Here is a 22,177-nt window from a genome sequence, read left to right on the forward strand (position 1 = left end):
GGAACGCTTGTTTTCCTTGTAGGTCTGAATGCTGCGACTTGCTTTGGTATTTGGGTTTTCTCCAAAGTGAATACACATTTCTAGCAGGCGCCGCTAGACTGAACAAGGGGAGAGACAAACCCAAGAGCACCTTATGAACATCTCCCTTCTCAAAAGACTCTTTTGGCATTTGAATTGGTGTTGCCTAGAGGCTGGCACTCTTAATCACAGATTGGTTGTTGGCATTACCATTTGTTGGCTTCGTGATAGGATAGGATGTTGCTTGTTTTTGTTTAAATTGTCCCTCTTGTTCTGAGTGTTGCGTGCTGTTTTGGGTGCCCTTAGGCAGTGACTGTGCCAATTGTTAGTTGCTGTAAAGAAACTTGCCACTTCTTTTCCTCCACAGGGAACAGCCTAGATATGTCACCACCATTTCCAGGTCAGAAATCCTACCGACTCCATCCAGTGCTAACCTTGAGCAGAAGGTCATGTACGACAAGAACCTTCTCTTCTGTGAAGGTTCTGAATTGTGCTTCGAAGAAGTAAGAGCAAATGCGCATTTTAAAAAGGCTGAGCAGCTGAAAAGGAACAAAAAATGGGGTAATTACAAGTTAAGACTTCCAGCTAATCTTGCTCCAGAGCCTGAAGACAGAGTTGCAAGACATTTTAAAATTAGACAAAACACGCAGCTACACTAAAATGGACCCAGGCTAAACTAGTTGCACTTTGTGTCACATTGAAATAAATGGGGCATAATTTGATGACCTTAGTAATAGCCGAAAACACAGGGGCAGTGGGAAGCTAACCATTACAAGGTATGTCCCTTCCAGATTTTCCTAAAAGTTCTCAGATATGGCAACTTATCCAAAGTAACTCATTCAGTTTTTGTGTGTAGATGTATCCTATATCCTTGGAGACCTTAACATATTCAGAATTATAGGCCTCTGCCTATCTTTTCCTGTTTTTTCAGAGTTGCTAAGTTTCCTTTTATATTAGCTATTAACAATAACCAAAGAGGAAATGGGAGAGAGATACTGCCTCCCTCCAAACTAAAAAAATATTCATATAGATGTTTTGCTTTCTGCAATATGGCATTTGACATTCAGAGGATGATGAGAGAGAATTTTTGACGAAGAAGGAAAATGACCTCCTTGAGCTACAGAAACTACAGCAGAGGCTAGATCAGCTCTCCCAGACATCATCATCTTCCCAGAAAACTGCAGCACAGCCATCTACTGTGCAGTCCTTTCAAAGCTCCACAGTGGTATGTATGTTTTTGATTGTTGTCGTTTAGTTGTGTCTGACTCTTCGTGACCCCATGGACCAGAGCACGCCAGGCACTCCTGTCTTCCACTGCCTCCCGCAGTTTGGTCAGACTCATGTTGGTAGCTTTGAGAACACTGTCCAACCATCCCATCCTCTGTCGTCCCCTTCTCCTTATGCCCTCAATCTTTCCCAACATCAGGGTCTTTACCAGGGAGTCCTCTCTTCTCATGAGGTGGCCAAAGTATTGGAGCCTCAGCTTCAGGATCTGTCCTTCCAGTGAGCACTCAGGGCTGATTTCCTTCAGAATGGATAGGTTTGATCTTTTTGCAGTCAGTCCATGGGACTCTCAAGAGTCTCCTGCAGCACCATAATTCAAAAGCATCAATTCTTTGGTGATTCACCTTCTTTATGGTCCAGCTCTCACTTCCATACATCACTACTGGGAAAACCATAGCTTTAACTATACGGACCTTGTGTATATTGGCATTCTTTCAAATATTCACTGTCTGCGTTGTTAACTTCAAGATGTTACTTGGTTGAAAAACATGCTTTGAAAGTGCTGACTTCCTCGCCTCTCTCACCCTTGGGGAGCAGCAGAGACTCCACGCCAGGACCCACAGCTGCACCCCTCTTCATTAACTGCCCTAGTGAAACTACCCCCCCCAATATCTCTTTGTGCCAGTTAAGACTAAGCAACAGCATCCTCAAGACACTGTTAAAACAGAGCTCATGAATGAATGAGCTTGGCTAGCATTTCATTGATTGATTGATTGATTGATTGATTGATGGGATAAACTGCAAAAACATGTACCTAAAGCAGGCATCCCCAAACTGCGGCCCTCCATATGTTTTGGCCTACAACTCCCATGATCCCTAGCTAGCAGGACCAGTGGTCAGGGATGATGGGGATTGTAGTCCAAAACATCTGGAGGGCCGAAGTTTGGGGATGCCTGACCTAAAGGTATTTTCTGTGGTTGCTCTCCAACTCCAAGCCTATATAAGCTTTCCAAAATCCAAGTCAGGTTGTTTTTCAGGAGCTGTGTGTATTTGTTATTTAGTGAATATATTACTTTACTGAGTTGGCCCACTAGCCAGTGTCGCCTAGTATTGGGAACAGCGGTTCTCCAAGTTCTTCCCTAACATGGTTCTTCCCTAACATGGTACCCTGCAGATGATTGTTGGACTTTAGCTCCCATTAGCCACAGCCAGTGGACAGGGGTGTTGGGAGTTATAGTACAACATCTAGAAGGCACTGTATTGTCCACATCTGGCTTCAGGTCAATAGGATAGGAATGAGGAACCAACCTCGCCCATCATCCGTGTTTATTTCCCATGCTGACTGGGCCTGATGGACAACGATACCTATTGGTCCTGCAATAGATGGTATTGTTTGAATTGCCTAACTTTCAAAACTTGTATGTCCTTCCTGTGTTAAAACACATTTCCACCCTAAGTCTTCAGGGCATGATGGGAAGCAGATTTAAATTGATAAAAAAATTCCTTAAAGCTTTAAATCCATTCTAAGTTTTTTAAATTATGCACCATTTTGGTACTAACACATCTATCTTGAAATGCCATAGGTTGCTGGACAGGGTCGGAAATGCATTAAAACATTGTGTAAGATTCTCCTTGCCTAAATGTTGTTTTTCTTCACTTTTTAAGGGTGACCCATACATACAAACCTGTGCAGCTCAGGGTCGTCCAGAGTGGGCAGTACCTTCCCTAGCTGGATATCTACAAAAGTCTTTGAATTTGGGGACAGAACATCAGAGTTTGGCATCAGGTGCTTCAGCTTCGCAGCTGGTAGTAAATCAGCAGCAAATATCAGTTTCTGATGAGATTTCGGTGTGTGGTGCTTCAGCTACACAACCAGTCAGGAATTTCCAGCGACAACCAGCCTTGATTTCTACATCAACCATACCCAGCGGAAAGGCTGCATCCAAAGCGAAACTTGATCTTGAAGATTGTGAGAATAGTTTGCACAGATTTCAAGTCATCTCTGATGATCAGCCGCCCCAGAAACGTGCTATCCTCTCTAACATTTACCATCATGGAGAGCAGTAAGTGAAAACTAAGCCTCTTAATGCCTGTCTCCATTGTTTCCCCCCCTAGTTTTTCTTTTAATTAGGTGAGGGGAACTTGGAGTGCATTCCTTGAGGGGGATTATTTGCGAAGACATGCTATGGCAGGCATAGGCAAACTTTGCCCTCCAGACTACAACTCCCATCACTCCTATACAACAGGACCAGTGGTCAGAGATGATGGGAATTGTAGTCTCAAAACATCTGGTGGGCATCTATGGCATTTTTGGGCAGACCTAAAACCACCCTGCTCCTTTTCAACAGATGGATCTGTCATAAATTTTAAAAGAAACCATTCATTTCCTCTCACCCCTCTCTCATTTTGAGCACTCACTAAAATCAACGCTGTGTGTTGTTCACATTTCACTACCTGTTTTTGACCTTGTAAGAATTAGGTTGCCTTTAACCGATACTGGAGAACTTGACACATTTGCTTTTCTGTGCAGGCACTTGGATACATCTCATCAGAAACCGCAACACTCCGCAGAAATGAGAGATGGTAATAATCTTCCCTCTTTGTAATACTCTGTGAGCCCTCTAATATAGCTAGCTACTGAGCTATACTCCTACTTGCAAACCATGTTTATCTTATAGGCAGTGAGTGGTCCATGGTTCAGCAGTGTTGAGGCTCCATGATAAAGTTGGCTCCATCTACCGTAAGGGCTTCATGGCCACGGAGCAAACATGCTCATGAATCATTGCATAACACTGGAAAGCCAGGAGGGTGTAGGACTAAGGACAGAAGGTTACAGGTTCCAATCCCCATGTCGCCATGAAGCACAATAGGTTGACACTGGGCCAGTCACATCAGCTATTTTCATGCATGTAATTATTGCATAGAGGAAGGACAACGACCCCATGGCCCCATCAGCATCTCATGCAGGCAGCATACACTCAAACACATACCCTGGCTGGTCTGCAGCTTAAGTAGAACATGAGAAAGGACCACCTAAGTGTATGCAGGCAACTAGGACTCTCTTGGACAGGGACTCTGGTGCTCTGAAGCACCTACAAACGTGTGTACACATAAGCTCTCATCACACATACGTTGGAGGGTGTGGCTGGCATGGCAGCATCAGTAGTGTGCCTGATTCTGCCTCATCCATGTGGCAGATAATTGAATCTCAGCTTCTATAGGAGTGGAAGAGAGGGGGAAGTCGGGGTGGGGGTGGGGAGAAGAAGTATTTTTTGTTGCCATGAGCACTTTGGAGGAAGGGTGACATATACGGTAAATGTCACAAAAAATACACTTATGAACACAATCCAAAGAGAGCTGAATTGTTGAAAGCATGAAATCTCTTACTACTAAACAATTTGGAAATACTGTATGTACCAGCTCTAGATGGCTGCATGGCTGCATCCATACCAGTTACTAGCCCCCATGGCTGCATCCATACCAGTTACAAGCTCAATTTGGGTTCCAAATAAAACTTCAGTTCATACGATTCGTTTTATCTTTACTTTGGGATTAAAGCATTTTATCCTGTATTGAGATATACACTACCCATTCTGAAACAATGCAGGGCACTGGAAATTACAGCATAAATATTTCTTTTGTTTTTCTTTTTAAGAGGAATGCAGATCTATAAAGTACTTCTTGCTACTTGTTCCAGTGTTAACTATTGTGCTTCTTTAGTGGAAATAAAGGAGCACATGTGTACGGTAATAAAGTCCATTAACTTCAAAGCATGTTTTCCACTGTCAGATTCTTAGGTTGGTTTTCTTACTATTTTAGCATCGGGTGGTAGAAATTCTTCCATTTTCAATGACAGCCGTCATGCCACTCCAAACACATCAAGTAGGATACAAGCGACTCCGTCTAAAATACTTCCATCTCCTACCGTTCACACTAAAGAGGCCCTGGGTAAGTATATGGTCCCTTCAAAACAGGAGTATAAAACCTGTGTTTCCATGTTGATCGTGGGGGAGGGGGAGCCCTCTTCTCTGTGGCTGCGAGCCGCTGACCAGACTAGTTAAAAATACTGTCTTCAACAAAACAGACTAGTGGCAGAGGGATGGAGTGATCTGTTCCCCCATTTCTGCCAGCCTTCTGGGTTTCTGTGCTTTTATTCTTGTTGAGGAGCAGACTTTAATTCTTCTGCAGTTAGCACGGAAATCAAGTGGGCTAGTCAAACAGGGATGGAGCTATTCATCCCTTTTCTGCTAGCTGGCTCATTCACCTATATGGAATTCCTGGTCACCTATGGCTATCAAGGTAATACTTAAAACCAGTGCTTTTTTCTGGGGGTATGCATACCCCTAAACATTTTGTGAATCTTTGTACTTTTGTCCATTTACTGCATTTTTCTCCCTGATTTGAACTATAAAATGGTTATTTTCTTGAGTCAAAATGAGAGTACCCCTAAACATTTTTAAAGAAAAAAAAAGCACTGCTTAAAACAAGGCTGTGCATATGGTTGGCTTTAGGAAACTGACATTTCCAGCAGTTACGTCCTATTGCATTTCCCTAGAATGGAAGTGTGAAATGTCAATTAATACATAATATTAAAATATTTTCCAGAAGATTAGTAGAAATCAATCAATGGCAGTTCAGTTTTGAATATATATTTCTGCATTTGTTCTGAGAAAAGGAAGAAAGCTAACATCCAGCAAAGTTTATATCTTCTGATATATTTTTTAAAAAACTGCTCCTTTTTCTTTATGGGGTACCCAAGAGCCCATATAGAGTCCTTTTGTAGGTTCTCTATTGGTAGGAGAAAATAACAGAGACCAACCTCCATACATCATACATACATCACAGAAGGGGTGTAGCCCAAGACCACCCCCCACAAACATCATACCTACATCACAGAAAAGGCGGTCTACAACAGAAATTTGAATGTTGTTGTTTTTCCTGTCTGCCAGGTTATCTGATTCAGTGGTCCACTCAGGTTGCGAATGTGATCCGTGTGGGAGGCACATTCACAACCTGCAGCGCCGCATCTGCGCACATGCGGCTAGCGATTCAGCATTTCTGCGCATGCACAAAGCGCGATTTAGCACTTCTGCGCATGCACGATTGCCAAAACCTGGAAGTAACCCATTCTGGGACTTCTAGATTTGGCGCGGTGCGCAACCCAAAAGTACGCAACCTGAAGCAGCCATAACCCGAGGTATGACTGTAATGCCTTTTCTGATTGCCTTTTCTGGTAGTGTGGCCATTACTTTGAGATAGTAATTACTTAATTCCTGAGAAAATGGGAAATATTTGGTTAGTTTGGGAGTTAAAATGGTTTCAGGAAGGTCTTCCTGTGCTGCTTCAGACATTTCATTTATATATTTATGCACGTGTTTGCTTGGTACATTTATGAACATTTATTATATATCTAACACCTTAAAATTCTTATAACACTTCTCTGGAGGCACATCTTTGGGTCAGTTTGCCCAGGGTCTTGATCCTAGTTAACATGTGCAAGCCTCTTTTATAGGGTAGAAGCTGGGACTGTGTGAATGCAAAGGGATGGTCTTGACTACTGAGCTATGATAGTTTCTTTTCTTTTTCCCCAAATTTTTAAAATTCCTTTTACAAATAAGCACACAACATACACATAAAAACATAATAAAAATGAAAGATAAAACAAAAGAAAAATAGCAGAAAAAACAAATAAACCTTATAATTATAATTCTTATTTCTTAACATTTTGACTTCCTCACGTCCCCCCTTACTGTGTTTCATTATAAATCATCTTTAGTAATTTCTATATCATAATTTCAATCAATTCATTAATTATCTAACCTTCTCACTTATTCTTACTTAACATTTATATCTTACTCTTAAAATACATAACATATCTATCCTCTACAGCCTATATCATCTTCCAAATCTGAACAGACATTTCAAATATTGCAATTTTAAAAAATATACTTTGAATTTCTTCCAATCTTCTTCCACCGACTCTTCTCCCTGGTCCCACAATCTCCCGGTTAGCTCCGCCAGTTCCATAAAGTCAATCATCTTCATTTGCCAATCGTCCACTCTTGGTAACTTGTATTTTCCAATTCTTAGCTATCAGAATTCTTGCAATATTTTCTTTAATATATTTTATATTTCTTCCAATCTTCTTCCACTGTCTCTTCTCCCTGGTCGCGAAGTCTCCCAGTCAATTCGACAAATTCCATAAAGTCTATCATCTTCATTTGCCATTCTTCCACAGTTGGTAATTCTTGTGTATTCCAGTTCTTAGCAATCAATATTCTTGCTGCTGTTGTGGCATACGAAAAGAAAGTAACATCCTTTTGGGAATTTCTTCCCCTACTATCCCAAGTAAAAAGGCTTCTGGTTTTTTAATAAATGTGTTTTTCAACACCTTTTCCAACTCATTATAGATCTTTTCCCAGAAGTCTTTTACTTCAGGGCACGTCCACCACATACAGTAAAAGGTACCTTCCACACATTTACATTTCCAGCATTTATTATCATGTGTATGATATATTTTTGCTAACTTGACTGGAGTTAAATACCATCTGTACATCATTTTCATCATATTCTCTCTTAATGCATTACATGCTGTAAATCTTAATGCATTACATGCTGTAAACTTGCCCAAACTCTGGATCTTGCAAAGTCAGTACGAAGTCATCAGAAAAGGCTTTTAACTTACATTGTTTAGATCCCACCACAATCCCTTTAACTTCTTCGTCTTTCCTTATCATATTCAGCAAAACTTCCAGGGCTGTAATAAAAAGCAGGGGGGAGATTGGGCACCCTTGCCTGGTACCCTTTTCCATTCTTATTTCCTCTGATACCACATTATTATAATTTTTGCTTTTTGCTCAAAATAAATCACATTTAAGCCATTCACAAAACCTTGCCCAACCTCCATTTTCTCAAGATTTCTTTTCATAAAACTCAAAGAAACATTATCAAAGGCTTCCTCTGCATCAGTAAACATTAGCATAGCTTTGGAATTCTTTTTAACTTCTAATTTCTCCAAAACATCTATTATATTCCTGATATTATCCTTCATATGTCTACCAGGTAAAAAACCTGCTTGATCATGATAAATATAATCGTTCAAGACCTTTTTCAATCTCGTGGCCAATATACTGTATTTGCAAAAAAAATTGTAATCCGCATTCAATAAGGAGATTGTTCTTCAATTGAGCTCTATCTGACTCTGTCTTAGGTATCAGCGTAATAAAAGCTCTCCAGGTCTCAGGTGCTTTGCCCCCCCCCCCATAAATTTCATTGCAGACATCCAACTTGCAGACATGCAAGACATGTTTTAATTTTTTTTTCTTCCTTTGCTAGGATTTATCATGGATGTCTTCAAAGCATCTTCTTTCAAAGATACTACTATACTTTCAGAAGATGAAGATGAAGATGAGTTTGAGGCCTACTGTAGAAATAACGGTATATATGTCTATAGATGTTGGGGAGATGAACTGGCACATGTTGCATAATTTTTTTTATTGGTATATATCTAATCCTGAGTGTTATAAAGCTAAACGAGTGCCTTGTTGGCCAGGCATGGTATCTACTGCTGTTCCTTTGTGGATGGGTGGGGGACTAGTCACAATAGGGATTTTTTTTGAGCAACCAAAATAGTGAATACATTTTTGAGTTCTCAGGGTTGTTTTGTTTTAAAGAAAGGGTGCTTGGAGAGAAAAATCGGGGTATGATGTTGGACATCCCAAACTCTGTAGAGTTTTGAAATGGAATCCAGCAGGTGTTAGGCACACTTAATTGGATTAGTCTTTGCACCTAGGAATATGCCTTTTTGCAAATTGGACCATAGATCTAACTGGCTTGGTATTGTCTACACTGACAGGTAACAGCCTTCCAGGTTTTCAGACAGGGACTTCTGTATCCTTACCAAGAGATGGATTGAACCTGGGACTTTCTGCATGCAAAGCAAATGCTCTACCACTGAGCTATAGCCCTTGTACAAAAAGCAACCTCAGGATACAGAGGCTGCTGGGACAAAGACCCGATAATGTCTTTCCCTCTCCCTCTCTTTTTATTAAGTCTTTATATTAGTCAAGCTGGAGTGTGAGTTTAGTAAGTTGATGGTAGGTAAAAAAAAATCCAACAACCATAGAAGTCAAATTGGATAGTATTTCTTCATGGCTGAATGGCAAAAGCTGCATTTGTTTAATTCCTGAAGGTAACTCAAACCTCTGGGAATAAACATGCCTCATACTGGCTTTACAGTGAGGGTAGATAAGGAAATGCTATTTAAAAATGGGCCAATGTGCCAAGCAATTCTTTGGGAAGTTGTTTCTCAAAACCAACTTTTTATCACCTGTTTCTTCCGAACGAAAAGACGCTCGCGGAAAAGAATGGGATTTCCCCCTCAATTTATTTACTTCAGTGTTGATACCTGATTTGGTAAATTGATGCCTGTTGGCAGGGCCGGCCTTGTTTTTTTGTAAGCTATTCTGGGAGTGTCCTGCTTGAGCTCCATGGAGGAAGGGCAGGGTAAAACTGTAATAGACTGTTCAGTTCATAATGTTATCCCCCCAGTGGTTGAGAGATCAATGTACAGAGGCTTGTCTTACCGTCATTTTCTCTCCCTACTAAGAAAAGCCAAAATCTGTTTATCTCCCCCTCCCCTTTTTTACCTTTTTAGGACTGGGCAAGGCTTCCAGCATTAAGCCCAGTGCTCCTGTGGCACCGCCTGCCTTTACGATCTTTGAAGACGAGAATGCAGAGTGAGTTGAACTGTTTGCAACACCTGTGTATAGGAGTCAGTGGCACTATGTTATCTCAGATGTCTTGCAGCCATCTTTGGGCTTCTCTCAGTTCAGGCAAAAAGTCTCACCACTGTTTCTTTCAATGTTACATATGCTACCGTGCATCTCAGAGTGGTCCAAAGGCGTGTGATGCTGCCACACTGCTAAAGCTATGTCAGGATCAGACTGACCATTACCTAGATAGAAGGTTGCCCTGCAGTTCTCTATACAGGTAAATGGTTCTGAGTTTCTCGAAGGAAGAGCAGGGTATATAAAATAAAAGGAGCCAGAACGAATTAACTTTTCTCTTTCGCATCTTGTTGATACTTCCCATAGTAAATCTCTTTGAAATCCCATCTGGTTGGCATGACTAAAGGGCTAGTTGGCATTTCAGATGGGGCTTAAATGAATATGTGAGGAAGTGAGAGCACACACAAGTCTCTGAGCTGCACTTACAAGCATATATCTTTGTCACCGTTAGCATGTTCCGTGCCTGCAGTGGGGTTGTCAGATTCATTTACTAAAAGGGCAACAAAATGAAGTTGTGTGACATACAAACCTGGCTTATCGAGGACAATGGCTGTTTTGGATTGTCGTTCATTCTCTATGTGAATTGCTTTGCCCTAAAGATTTGCTCCAAAATTGAACTTTTTCTTTCAGTGTTCCCATACATCCCCCAAAGTTGACAGGACCCAAAGTCTTTGGAGAACGTCCCACAGTCAGCTGTGCTGCCAAATCAGCAGTAAGTGAATGGCATTTATAACAGAGACATATATCAAGGATTTTGAGAATGCAGGATTCTTCAAGTGTTTTGAGAGAGTACTCCCAGTAGTCCTCCCACCCTACATAGAACCTCATTGGAATTATGCTGCCTCACCCCTGGGGTATGCTTCTTCCTTACTACTGGGTGTTTGTAAATTAAGCTTCAGATCTGTGTAGGGTACAAAGTGGGCTGCCACAACCTATGCTGACCCCTGGGGGGTCCCCTGTCTTCCCCACTCTCTGTGTCAACCATTTTTGTTCTTGTCTTTTGTTGTTTCTGTTAAACAAAGGGGGGGAAACTAAATAAAAACCTTAATTGAGAAAGAACTTGGGTTGTCAGATGACTAAAGAAACCATTGTCGATTGATCATAGAGTTTTAGTTGATTCATGTATAGCTGCTTAAATTTGCATATGAGGAAAATAAAACATTTTAAAGAAAGTGTTTGGATGTGGCACTCACGTGTCTTAGTAGGTATTGTCTTAGGAGAGGATCGACCCAACGATGGTGAGCCAATAGTCTTGCAGATGCTGTTGGACAACTGACGGTTGGCCATGGTAGCTTGGGCTGATGAGAGTTGTAGTCCTAAACAGCCTTGGCTCACATGCTGACGTCCAGCTCTGAGGGCCTTCTGGCGGTTCCCCCACTGTGAGAAGTGAAGTTACCCTGTTTCCCTTATTTTAAGACGTCATAAAATGAGCCATAGCAGGATTTTTAAGCATTCAAGGAATATAAGCCATACCCCGAAAATAAGACATAGTGATAGGTGCAGCAGCAATGCCGGCCGCGGCAGGAGGAGGAAAAAATAAGACATCCCCTGAAAATAAGCCATAGTGGGGTTTTTTTTTTTTTTAAGGAAAAATAAATATAAGACGGTGTCTTATTTTCGGAGAAACACGCTATATGCCACCCTGTGGAATACCCTTCCGTCAGATAAACAGAGATAAACAACTATCTGGGTTTTAGAAGAAATCTGAAGGCAGCCCTGTATCAGGAAGTTTTGATGCACAGTTGTGTTTTTAGACTATGTTGGAAGCTGCCCAACGTAGCTGGGGCAAATAAAATAAATTTTAAATAAAATAAATGAAAGCCCTGGTGAGCGATATAACAGGCCACCTAGCTATGTTCACTTTGTGAGGGTATACAGTTGTTGCAAGAGTTGATTGTTCCTCTCCCGATTGCCAAACTGGTTTGGTGTTACATCTAAATGTAGTTGTTTATGTGCACGTGGCCTCACAAACTCCTTATGTGCACATCATCACACATTTGCTATGTGCACCTAGCCTGCACCAGGGGAGATGACGCTTGTAAAACTTCCGCTATTGCCAAACAAAATAAAATCGGGGGGGGGGGGATTTTCCTTTATATGTCCCTAACTTTTGGGAGGTGAAATTCTCCTTTCAGCTTTGAATGGAAAGGTGGATGTAGCTTGTGTGTCACTGTCTTTAGGAGGAAAGTTCGCCAACGGAGGGCCTGAAGGATGACTGCACCGTGTGGGCTAATTTCAGCAACAAGACCCTGGCTCCTACCCCAGGTAGCACAGGAGATTTTGCTTGTGCTGCATCACTCGCCTCTACGCCATTCCGCACCATACCACTGTCAGCCTGTCAACAGACTCAGGGTAAAGGTAAACTTGCTTTCCTAGGAAGAATATGTCTAAGAATACAGGGTTGTAGAAAATGGTCTTCCTAGGCAAACTTGCCTGACTATAAGCACTTTATTTTATATTGCTGTTTGCCATTCTGCATCTAACCAGAAAATGCCAGTTAAGCTTGGTTTACACCGGTTACAGCCAAACCTGGGTGGGATTGTGTTAATTTATGAGTCCTGACTAGGGAACGACAAACCACAACCTTGGGTTCAGATAGGAAGCCGAGCTTAATTATGGCTATATGGTTTGTTTCTCCCAGTTGCACCAGAGAATGCAAGATTCAGCAGTATACTACACCAGCTTGCAGCTCACTGGATTCCTTTTTTTTAAAAAAAGATTTTTATTAATTTCTTTCTTTAAAAACATAGACGCACAACAAACATACATTTGATATTCTTCTCTCTCATAACATCACTGGATTCCTTAGTTGCTTGTGCCTTTTTTTTTTAAGAGAGAAAAGGAGAGGGTAGACAATGTTCATATAAATAAATAGCTGGCGATGTTCAAATTATAGGGAATAATTGTGTATTCCAAGTGCTCAGTGTTTCATCCCAGTACTTTGGCTGAATCTCCATGCCTTTTCTTTTGGTCTCTGTTGTTTTGGCTTGTCTTTTCAAATGATGATGCCTATCAATGAGAAAATCTTCTTATTTCCCTGATTTAAATGACTTAACCAAAATCTTTTTTCTTGCGAAGTTATTGAAGACCCTTGGAGCGACAGCTTAATTCATCAGCTTCTGCTTGGGTTGCCCAAGCCAATAAGTGCCTACTCAAATACTTTTGAATGGGGAGCAAGTCTTCCAGTTCTCAAACCGAAAGCTGAACTCAAATTGGGTAAGACCTGCATACTACCGTGTACTTGGTTTCCCCCCTGCATAAGTCAGTTTAAACTGTGTGGTGTGGACAGAGGTCTGAAAGCAGTAGTCAGTTTGCATTCACTGGAGGATGCCAGACAGAAAGTGAGAAGCTGGGACTTGTTTGCATTTTGCAAGAACAATGAAGTCTTGGGCTTTTTTTTACTCCAAAGCAAATGTTTTTGCAGAGCCAGCCCTATTGTGCATCACTGTCTACCTTGCATAATACTAAATCAGGAGTCTTCAGATGTACAGGAAATGATGCAGAATTCATCATCCTGAGAAATTAAGCTTTCATGGAGTTGCTTAATTCTTTTTTTAAAAAATGTAGCTAGCTCTTATAGCAGCTACAATGCATGCTTGAAAATGTGTAGGCAGTTCCTGCATCAATCTCTGAAGTCAGAGGAATGAGTAGGATGAGACTGAAGACAATGTACATACCTAGGTTTCCATATGGTTCCCTGTCCACACGCAGACCTGCTTGACCTGTTTCATGCACCTTCATACCAGTCTCTGGGACCTTTGTTCCATAGAATTCCTGGAAGGGGGTACCACTGTCAGGCCAGAAAGTTAGCACATGTGTTTGAAATAGGTCATTTTTGCTGTATTCTAATTCCTTTACTACATTTCCTCCTCTTCTTTCTCCTTGCCACTTGCTTAGCAACCACATCCTTTCATGTTGACCTCTTACTGGGAGAAGGAGCTTTTGCACACGTCTATCAAGCTTCTGTCCTTGATATGGAAAACATGAAAAATAATCGGAAAGTCATACTGAAAGTAAGTGGGCTTTGGGCTTCTGTGGCTTATCTAAAAACAAATGCCATCTCGTAGTGCTGTTCTTTAAAGGTCAGATGTGGATGCTTCCTAAGCAGACTCTTCTGTCTTCATGTACTTAAGGTTATAAAGAGTTTAATGGTTAAGGCTAGGAATGGGTTGATCCATGGTACAAGAGACACTTCTGTCCTGTGCCCATTGCACCTTTTGACGGAAGGTTCTATCTGTAGTGGGATTTGAAATAATTTTTATTTTAGTAATAATTGTGTCCACCCTGCCCTTCTCCAAATCCTCCCCAACCCCCACCAAGTGCCTAACATGGATCCATGAAGTCACTTTTTCCTGCAGTGGTGGTGGGTTTTTCCTGCATGTTGCTCCTCCCACCCTCCTTTGAATCTCCTCTACCCCTACCCTGCTGTAAATGAACTCAACGTGGTTTGTCCAATGTTCTCTTTTCCTTCAGTGGAGGAGATCTATAGATCAGTGTTTCCCAACCTTGTGCCTCCAGATGTTTTCGGACTACAATTCCCATCATTCCTGACCACTGGTCTTGCTAGCTAGGGATGATGGGAGTTGTAGTCCCAAAACATCTGGAGGCACACGGTTGGGAAACACTGCTATAGATGAATGGGAGGAGCAAGCCTTCCTTGGGTCTCCTCCATTCGCTGCAGAAAATGAACTTGCCCTGGGCAAGAGAAAGCGACTAATAAATTCAATAAATAATACCGTGGCCTGAATATAAGCTACACCCAAATATAAGCCACACCTTTAAAATTCAAGGGGGGGGGAGACAATACCCAAATATAAGTCACTCCCTTAAAATTCCTCAGTCACACCCATTCCATTTTACTGTATGTCTGTTTCAGCAGTGATACCATAAAAGCCAATTTTTGTAAGGTTGCGAATTTAAGCTGCACTTTAACTTTTCACGGTCGGAATTTGGAAAAAAAATGAGGCGTATGTTTAGGCCAATACGGTAATAATTACCCTAAAAGTGTTTGTGCATTTATTTGCAGGTGCAGAAGCCAGCAAGCCCCTGGGAATTCTACATAGTAGCTCAGCTAACAGAAAGGCTTAAACCAAGCTTGCGCCATCTTTTCATCCAGTTCTATTCTGCTCACTTTTTCCGCAATGGAAGCATTTTAGTTGGCGAGCTTTACAGTTATGGGACTTTGCTGGTGAGTGCGGTCTGGGTATCAATGAATGTTAGCTTTACTGCGGTTGGTCTTGGTCCAAATCGGGGATAGGGTACTTTTTCCAGCCTGTGTCTACTATGAGCCCAAGTGTGCAAACGAACAAGGCCAGCTGGATCATGCGGTCCTAGCTGTAGGTTACGGTGTCCTCCAAGGTGAACGCTACTGGTTTGTGAAGAACTCCTGGTCCACCTACTGGGGAAATGACGGCTACTTCCTCATGTCTATGAAAGACAACAACTGTGGAGTTGCCACTGGTGCCACGTTCCCGATCATGGCATAACCCGACTTTGCCTTGGGAAGCTCCTTCAGGGAATCTCAGAGATGATACCGTCCAAATATATATTTTGCTTTCAATCAGGACCACCACCCCAAACTCCTAAACATACCTAACATATTTGTTTTTGTGTGCTAAAATCTTTAGCCACGGGGCTGGAAGAGTTTTGTGGTGGTTTTTTTTGTTTTTTGTTTGTTTTAAAAAGGCATAATCTCAACTATTTTGGAAGCTGTTTCATGAAGGCTGTCCCCCACCTTGAGAAGCAGGATCTAAGTACTACCCTGGATAAATAAAATCACAAAGTCCAGTCATCTTATAGAGATTGCCCTGTTGGAACAAAAATAACTTCTGCACCGCCTTCCAATATTTTTGAGAGTCCTAATCCTCATTGTGCTTGCGTCTTGAACAAGGCCCTTCATTACCCAGTCTCTTCTTATCCTTCGTCCCTCCAGTTCCTTAAACCTACTATAGTCATACCTTGGAAGTTTTTTATGTGTGATATGTTAATGTATTTTAAATCTTTGTTGGAAGCTGCCCAGAGTGGCTAGGGAAACCCAGCCAGATGGGCGGGGTAAAAATTATAAATAATAATAATTATTATTATATACCATTCTGGGCAAGCTTCTGGAGGTCACATGCCAGTAGTGGGCAGGGTCAAAGGCAAAAGTGGGCGGAGCAGTAAATGTGAAAGTCGCTGTTGTACAGTAGGCTAGCTTTTGCACACACTTGTGTACCCCACTGTCCTCCATCCAGGCAAGCAAGAAACCTTATTAGAGATCAAGGGCATAGTCTGGCCAGGCAAAAGCACTTAAGGAAGGGCACAAAGCAGGGCCAGTGAAGGGTGTATCCCAGGGAAGAGTCCCAAGGGGCAGATAGAGAGGTGCAGAGGATCATATTTGGTTTCCTATCTCTGGTCAAGCATGTTCATGTACAGCTTCCATTGTACTCTTGTAGCCTAGTTGTATGCATGTTTACGCAAATGTTCATTGAAACATGCTCCTTAGTTCAGCATATGTAGGATTTCAGCCTTATGCCTTAATTTGTCCACTCATGGCTAGGGTCATTCATAAGCATCTTCTCTTCCCCACCCCAACTCTCTCAACTTCAGAACACCATAAACATATACAAAAAGCTGGTGGAGAAGGTGATGCCCCAAGTGCTTGTTATCTACTTCACCATACACATTTTACGCATGGTCGAAGAGCTTCACAGCTGTGGGATAATTCATGGCGACATTAAACCCGACAACTTTGTTTTCAGTGAAAGGCAAGTATTTCGCTTGTGAGTTGTCTTACCTTTTAAAAAAAACAATCAAAATAACCTGCCTTGCCGTATCCTATATAATAATGTCCATGTTGTCCCTGCGTCCAGATGTCCCGTGTGTCCCTGGGGTACTGCGCATGTCCCCCAGAGACACAGGGATTGGACGGAGGGACAACCAGGGACACAGGGATTGGACCCGTGCTCACGGGACACAGGGAACAGCCAACTGCCGCTCCGCCAACCGCCGCTCCGAAGCCCAGTCTCATGCTGGAGGTGCGCGGTGAGGCGGCGGGGGAGAGAAGCGCTCCCCCCCCCCCGGCAGCCTTGCCGCACACCTCCGGCATGGGACGGCGCTTCCTCGGGGAACCCGAGGAAGCCGAAGCGGCAGCGGGCGCGGAGGGAGGCCCGCTTTGGCTTGGCAGCGGCGGGAAGAAGGGGAGGAATTCCTCCCCTTTTTCCCGCCGCCGCCAAGCCAGTCCCGGAGCCGAATTGCGGCGCGGCGGGGTTTTTCGCCGTTTGCCTCCCCCTCGAGGGAAGGCAAACGGCGAAAAGCCCCCGCTGCGGACTGGCTTGGCGGTGGCGGGAAGACCCGCCACCGCCAAGCCAGTCCCGGAGCCGAATTGCGGCGCGGCGGGGTTTTTCGCCGTTTGCCTCCCCCAGGGGAAGGCAAACGGCGAAAGGCCCCCGCTGCGGACTGGCTTGGCGGTGGCGGGAACATCCCGCCACCGCCAAGCCAGTCCCGGAGCCGAATTGCGGCGCGGCGGGGTTTTTCGCTGTTTGCCTCCCCCAGGGGAAGGCAAACGGCGAAAACCCCCCGCTGCGGACTGGCTTGGCGGTGGCGGGAAGACCCGCCACCGCCAAGCCAGTCCCGGAGCCGAATTGCGGCGCGGCGAGGTTTTTCGCCGTTTGCCTCCCCCAGGGGAAGGCAAACGGCGAAAACCCCCCGCTGCGGACTGGCTTGGCGGTGGCGGGAACATCCCGCCACCGCCAAGCCAGTCCCGGAGCCGAATTGCGGCGCGGCGGGGTTTTTCGCTGTTTGCCTCCCCCAGGGGAAGGCAAACGGCGAAAACCCCCCGCTGCGGACTGGCTTGGCGGTGGCGGGAAGACCCGCCACCGCCAAGCCAGTCCCGGAGCCGAATTGCGGCGCGGCGGGGTTTTTCGCTGTTTGCCTCCCCCAGGGGAAGGCAAACGGCGAAAACCCCCCGCTGCGGACTGGCTTGGCGGTGGCGGGAAGACCCGCCACCGCCAAGCCAGTCCCGGAGCCGATTTGCGGCGCGGCGGGGTTTTTCGCCGTTTGCCTCCCCCAGGGGAAGGCAAACGGCGAAAAACCCCCACTGCGGACTGGCTTGGCGGTGGCGGGAAGACCCCCCACCGCCAAGCCAGTCCCGGAGCCGAATTGCGGCGCGGCGAGGTTTTTCGCCGTTTGCCTCCCCCAGGGGAAGGCAAACGGCGAAAAGTCCCCGCTGCGGACTGGCTTGGTGGTGGCGGGAAGACCCGCCACCGCCAAGCCAGTCCCGGCAGGCCGCTTCCTCTAGCGCCCGTTTTTAAACGGGCTAAAATCCACTAGTTGGAAATAATGGTTCAATTTCTTTGAATTGCAAAAGGTTTTGGGACAACGACACCTGCGATGTGGATAGCGTGTCTCATGGCTTGACCCTAATTGACTTTGGCCGAAGCATAGACATGAGCCTGTTCCCTGAAGGAACTGTATTCACAGGAAAATGCAAAACATCTGGATTTCAGTGTACTGAGATGATGACAAACAAGCCATGGAATTACCAGGTATGGGGCAAATGCATGGTTTTTGTCTTTGTATATGCAGTCTGGGACATATCTCAGGGGTAGAACATCTACTTACAGGTTCAATCTCTGGCATTACCAGGCAAGGAATATCTCCTGTCTGAAAGCCTGGGAGAGCTGCTGCCGGTCAGTGTAGACAGCACTAAACTCAGTGACCAAAATTTTTGACTAGGTATAAAGCAGCAACATTGGTGACAGATGCTGTGCAAATTAAAAATCTATTGGTAGCCGTTGGGTCTTCATTTCAATCAGGACTTGCAGCTCACTCACTGCTTTTGGAAGGCTGGTGGTATGCTAAAAAAGTACTAAAAAAGATCGTTAACTTTGAACGTTCAAAGTTCACACTAGGCGGTGTGTTGGTTAGAATGTTGGATTAGGACTAGAGATCTGAGTTCAAATTCCTGTCCAGGCATGAATCTCACTGGTTGACCAGTCACCAACTCTCAGCCTAACCCTACCTCACAGCACTGTTGTGAAAATAAAACTGAGGTGGGGGAGAAAATTTCTGTGCCACCCAGAGCTCCGCGGCAGAAGGGTGAGATCTCAAAAAACAACAACACCTCAACAAATTGTAAGATTAGATCCTGAAAACTACATACAGCAGTTCAGAAGCATGGGCTAGTTGAGGATCACCAGAAACTTTGAGGAATATATTAATTTTTCCTTCCTGTGTAACTGAAGCTTTCTACAAACATGTCCTTATTTTTTAGACTGATTACTATGGCATTGCTGCAACAGTCTACTGCATGCTGTTTGGCACATACATGAAGGTGAAACATGAGAATGGAATCTGGAAACCTGATGCTCTCTTTAGGAGGTTGGTCGAGAACAGTCTTTTTCCAAAACGTCTGCCTTTGGGGTAATACGTAACATGTCTATGCACCTGCTACATATTCCTGTGCAGTCGGGGGGGGGGGTTCTTGGGATTGTACTTTGCTCATGCTTTTTCATTGGCTATTTTTGGACATCATCATCATTGGCCCACGGTAACTAAGCGCACTGCCTCTTAAACACCTAAGGCTCATCAGCATCCGTTTAGGAGACAAGTCTTTGATACCACTGGAACAGTGGGGGACAAGCTGCTTATTTGCCATTATTATACTGATGCTTTAATTGAGGAACCCTCAATAAGACTTCAAGGCACACCTGTGATTTGAATACCATTTATATATTGAGCACTATTTAGTAAGGTTAGCTAAAGGTACACTGCTGTAGAGTTGGTCTCCTGAAACAGTTGTGGCAGCAAATGTGTTGTTTCACTTGACCCCTGAACAGAGTTAGCTTCTTTCAGAAAAGCTGTGTTGTCATCTTATTTTAGTACCATTTCTCTCTCTCTTTTTGGCGTTGTGTCCCCCCCTTGCTACAGTACTAGTTAAAAAAAAGTTTCACTCTAATAACTCAAGGGGTGAGTGCTGAAAAGATAGGTCAGATTGGGGTCACCGAGAAACACACCAGAGTACAGCAAAAATAAAATAAAATAAATTCCACAAAGCTTAAAGAGACAAAATAAAAAAATAGTTTTGCATGCCACAAAATTCAAAGAATTGCAGAAAAGCAGTTCAGGGATTGAATATCCAGGATGAGAACATGTTTGGAAGCCTGAAGAGGAAGTGGGGATACATGGCAACATTCTGTTGCAGGTCCATGAAATATATATACGTGTGTGTGTGTGTGTGTGTGTGTGTGTAGCCATTGCGTGCGCAGATGTCACAGCCTTTCTCCGTAACCGCTGGACTGTAATGTAACAAATTTGGCCACAGCGTTCCATGCCCATCAGTGAGGGATCTGGCATATTTTTTTTCCAAAAAAAGCAAACCTTTCATACCTAAAATAATGATTAAACACAAAAAGTGGCGCCCAAATTAGACATCACCAGCAGAAGCTCTGAAGACACCAGCAGCATCCAATAGCCAGAGTGGCTGGGGTAAACCAGCCAGATGGGCGGGGTACAAATAAAATAATAATAATAATAATAATAATAATAATAATAATAATAATAATAATATAATAGAAAGGCAGGTCACCCACTGCTGCCTCGAAAGCCGCGCCACCAAATGACATCACAAAATTCCACAGCAACCAACTGAAAACAGGCCTTTTGCAGCAACAAGGCCCAACATTGCCAAGTGGAGGTAGGGGCCTGCTGGGGGGGATGGGGGGCGAATAGGGGACAGGGATAGGTAATGCATCAGAACAGGGTGGGGGGAGACACAGGGATGAAACCTGCCCTCTCCACAGTATCTCGCCTCGGCTTTGCAGACTAGGCTGAGTGGATTTAGGGGCTGCCTGGGTGGGGGGTGGGGTGGGGGGCCAAATAGGCCGCAGCACAGAATCAACTGAATATGGGCCTTTTACAGGGCCATGTCTTTGGGTAGAATAAATGTTATTTCACATAACACACGTGGGTAGGGGAGTCAGGGTTGGGACAGGGCAAAATTTTACAGAACACATGCATTGGGGGAATGATTATGTGTAAAATGAACGGGTCACAGTGATAACCCGGGTGGGGGGGAGGTTGGACGGAGGAGAGGAGGGAAATCACAGGGGTAAGTGGGGGCGGGGTTAGGAGGAGGAGAGGGGGGGAAATCACAGGGATAAGCCGGGGGGAGGGGAGGAGTGGGGGAATCACAGGGATACGTCATTGGTGGGCACAGGGTAGGGGAAATCACACAAATAACCCACAGCAACGTGTGGCAGGGCCAGCTAGTGTGTGTGTGTGTGTGTGTGTGTGTGTGTGTGTGTGTGTGTGTGTGTGTGTATGTAGTGATCCGCTTTTGGCTGCTGGTCTGTTTATTATGTTGTCTTATTTGTTGTTGTTACTTTACCCTGCATGGGGGTATAGTCCGCAAGGTAGCCTATAAATATCTAAATAAAGAAGACTGGAGTTAAGCAACAACCTGTGATGTCAAAGACCCTTGCCTCCTAGACTTTAAAGGCCTGCGGCATAAAACGCATTCACCAGCTTCCTAAATCAGAGGTTGCCTATTGGCGCACTTGCCTGCACAGTGGTGTTTCCCCTCCCCTGACTGAAATTAGGCTTGAAAGAAGCATTTTACTTTTACTCTTTTGCACTTGTGTTGGGTAGTATCCTGGCTGCATGTTAAATGGGTGAAATCTTTCCCAGTGACTAATAAGACTTTTCTTGGTTAAGGGAGACCAACATTGGTCTCGTGTCATGAGAAAGTTTGAGCTTGTATATTAGGACGCAGCAGATTTGCAGTAGGCATTTTTAATGATGCCTGTAAAGTCTTTAACCTTGTGCTTAATCTTCCAGGATCCCTAATGCAGAACTCTGGACTGATTTCTTCTTCACCTTGCTGAATGTACAAGACTGCAACCACATTCCTTCGTTGGGCGCACTGCAGGCAAGATTGAGAGACGTATTTCTGAGCACTTGTGCCAGTAAAGTAACAATGCTCCGTAAAAGGCTTGCAGTGTTGCTCGTGGAAAACAAAAGCTCCCGAAAGTGAATCTTGGGACTCCAAGGTCCACAAAAACGCCTTAATAGAAAATGCTCCCCATCTTATTGTAACTATGAATATAATAAATTTAACAGTGCCTAGGAAACAAGTATAGCAGCTTGGAAACTGTGTAGCTAAGAAA

The 22,177-nt window shown here is 43.9% G+C and overlaps 1 protein-coding gene across 2 annotated transcripts in view; it reads left to right on the forward strand.

The window, feature by feature from the left end:
- Nucleotides 1-22,147, forward strand: part of BUB1 (BUB1 mitotic checkpoint serine/threonine kinase) — a 31,155-nt gene extending 9,008 nt beyond the window's left edge. Inside the window, exons 8-23 of one of the 2 annotated variants that reach the window (XM_035110546.3) lie at nt 386-579; nt 1,086-1,243; nt 2,908-3,305; nt 3,773-3,825; nt 5,062-5,190; nt 8,578-8,679; nt 9,899-9,980; nt 10,662-10,743; nt 12,212-12,383; nt 13,110-13,247; nt 13,929-14,044; nt 15,058-15,219; nt 16,620-16,777; nt 18,379-18,556; nt 19,285-19,391; nt 21,849-22,147. In XM_035110546.3, the coding sequence (XP_034966437.3) occupies nt 386-579; nt 1,086-1,243; nt 2,908-3,305; nt 3,773-3,825; nt 5,062-5,190; nt 8,578-8,679; nt 9,899-9,980; nt 10,662-10,743; nt 12,212-12,383; nt 13,110-13,247; nt 13,929-14,044; nt 15,058-15,219; nt 16,620-16,777; nt 18,379-18,556; nt 19,285-19,391; nt 21,849-22,044 (2,425 nt within the window). In that variant the 3' untranslated portion in view covers nt 22,045-22,147. Of the gene's footprint in view, nt 1-385; nt 580-1,085; nt 1,244-2,907; nt 3,306-3,772; nt 3,826-5,061; nt 5,191-8,577; nt 8,680-9,898; nt 9,981-10,661; nt 10,744-12,211; nt 12,390-13,109; nt 13,248-13,928; nt 14,045-15,057; nt 15,220-16,619; nt 16,778-18,378; nt 18,557-19,284; nt 19,392-21,848 lie in introns of both variants that reach the window. The other variant, XM_035110545.3, reaches the window with a different exon arrangement.
- Nucleotides 22,148-22,177: the final 30 nt, after the last annotated feature.

This window comes from Zootoca vivipara, chromosome 3 (assembly GCF_965207765.1).
Source record: "Zootoca vivipara chromosome 3, rZooViv2.hap1.1, whole genome shotgun sequence".
NCBI lineage: Eukaryota > Metazoa > Chordata > Lepidosauria > Squamata > Lacertidae > Zootoca > Zootoca vivipara.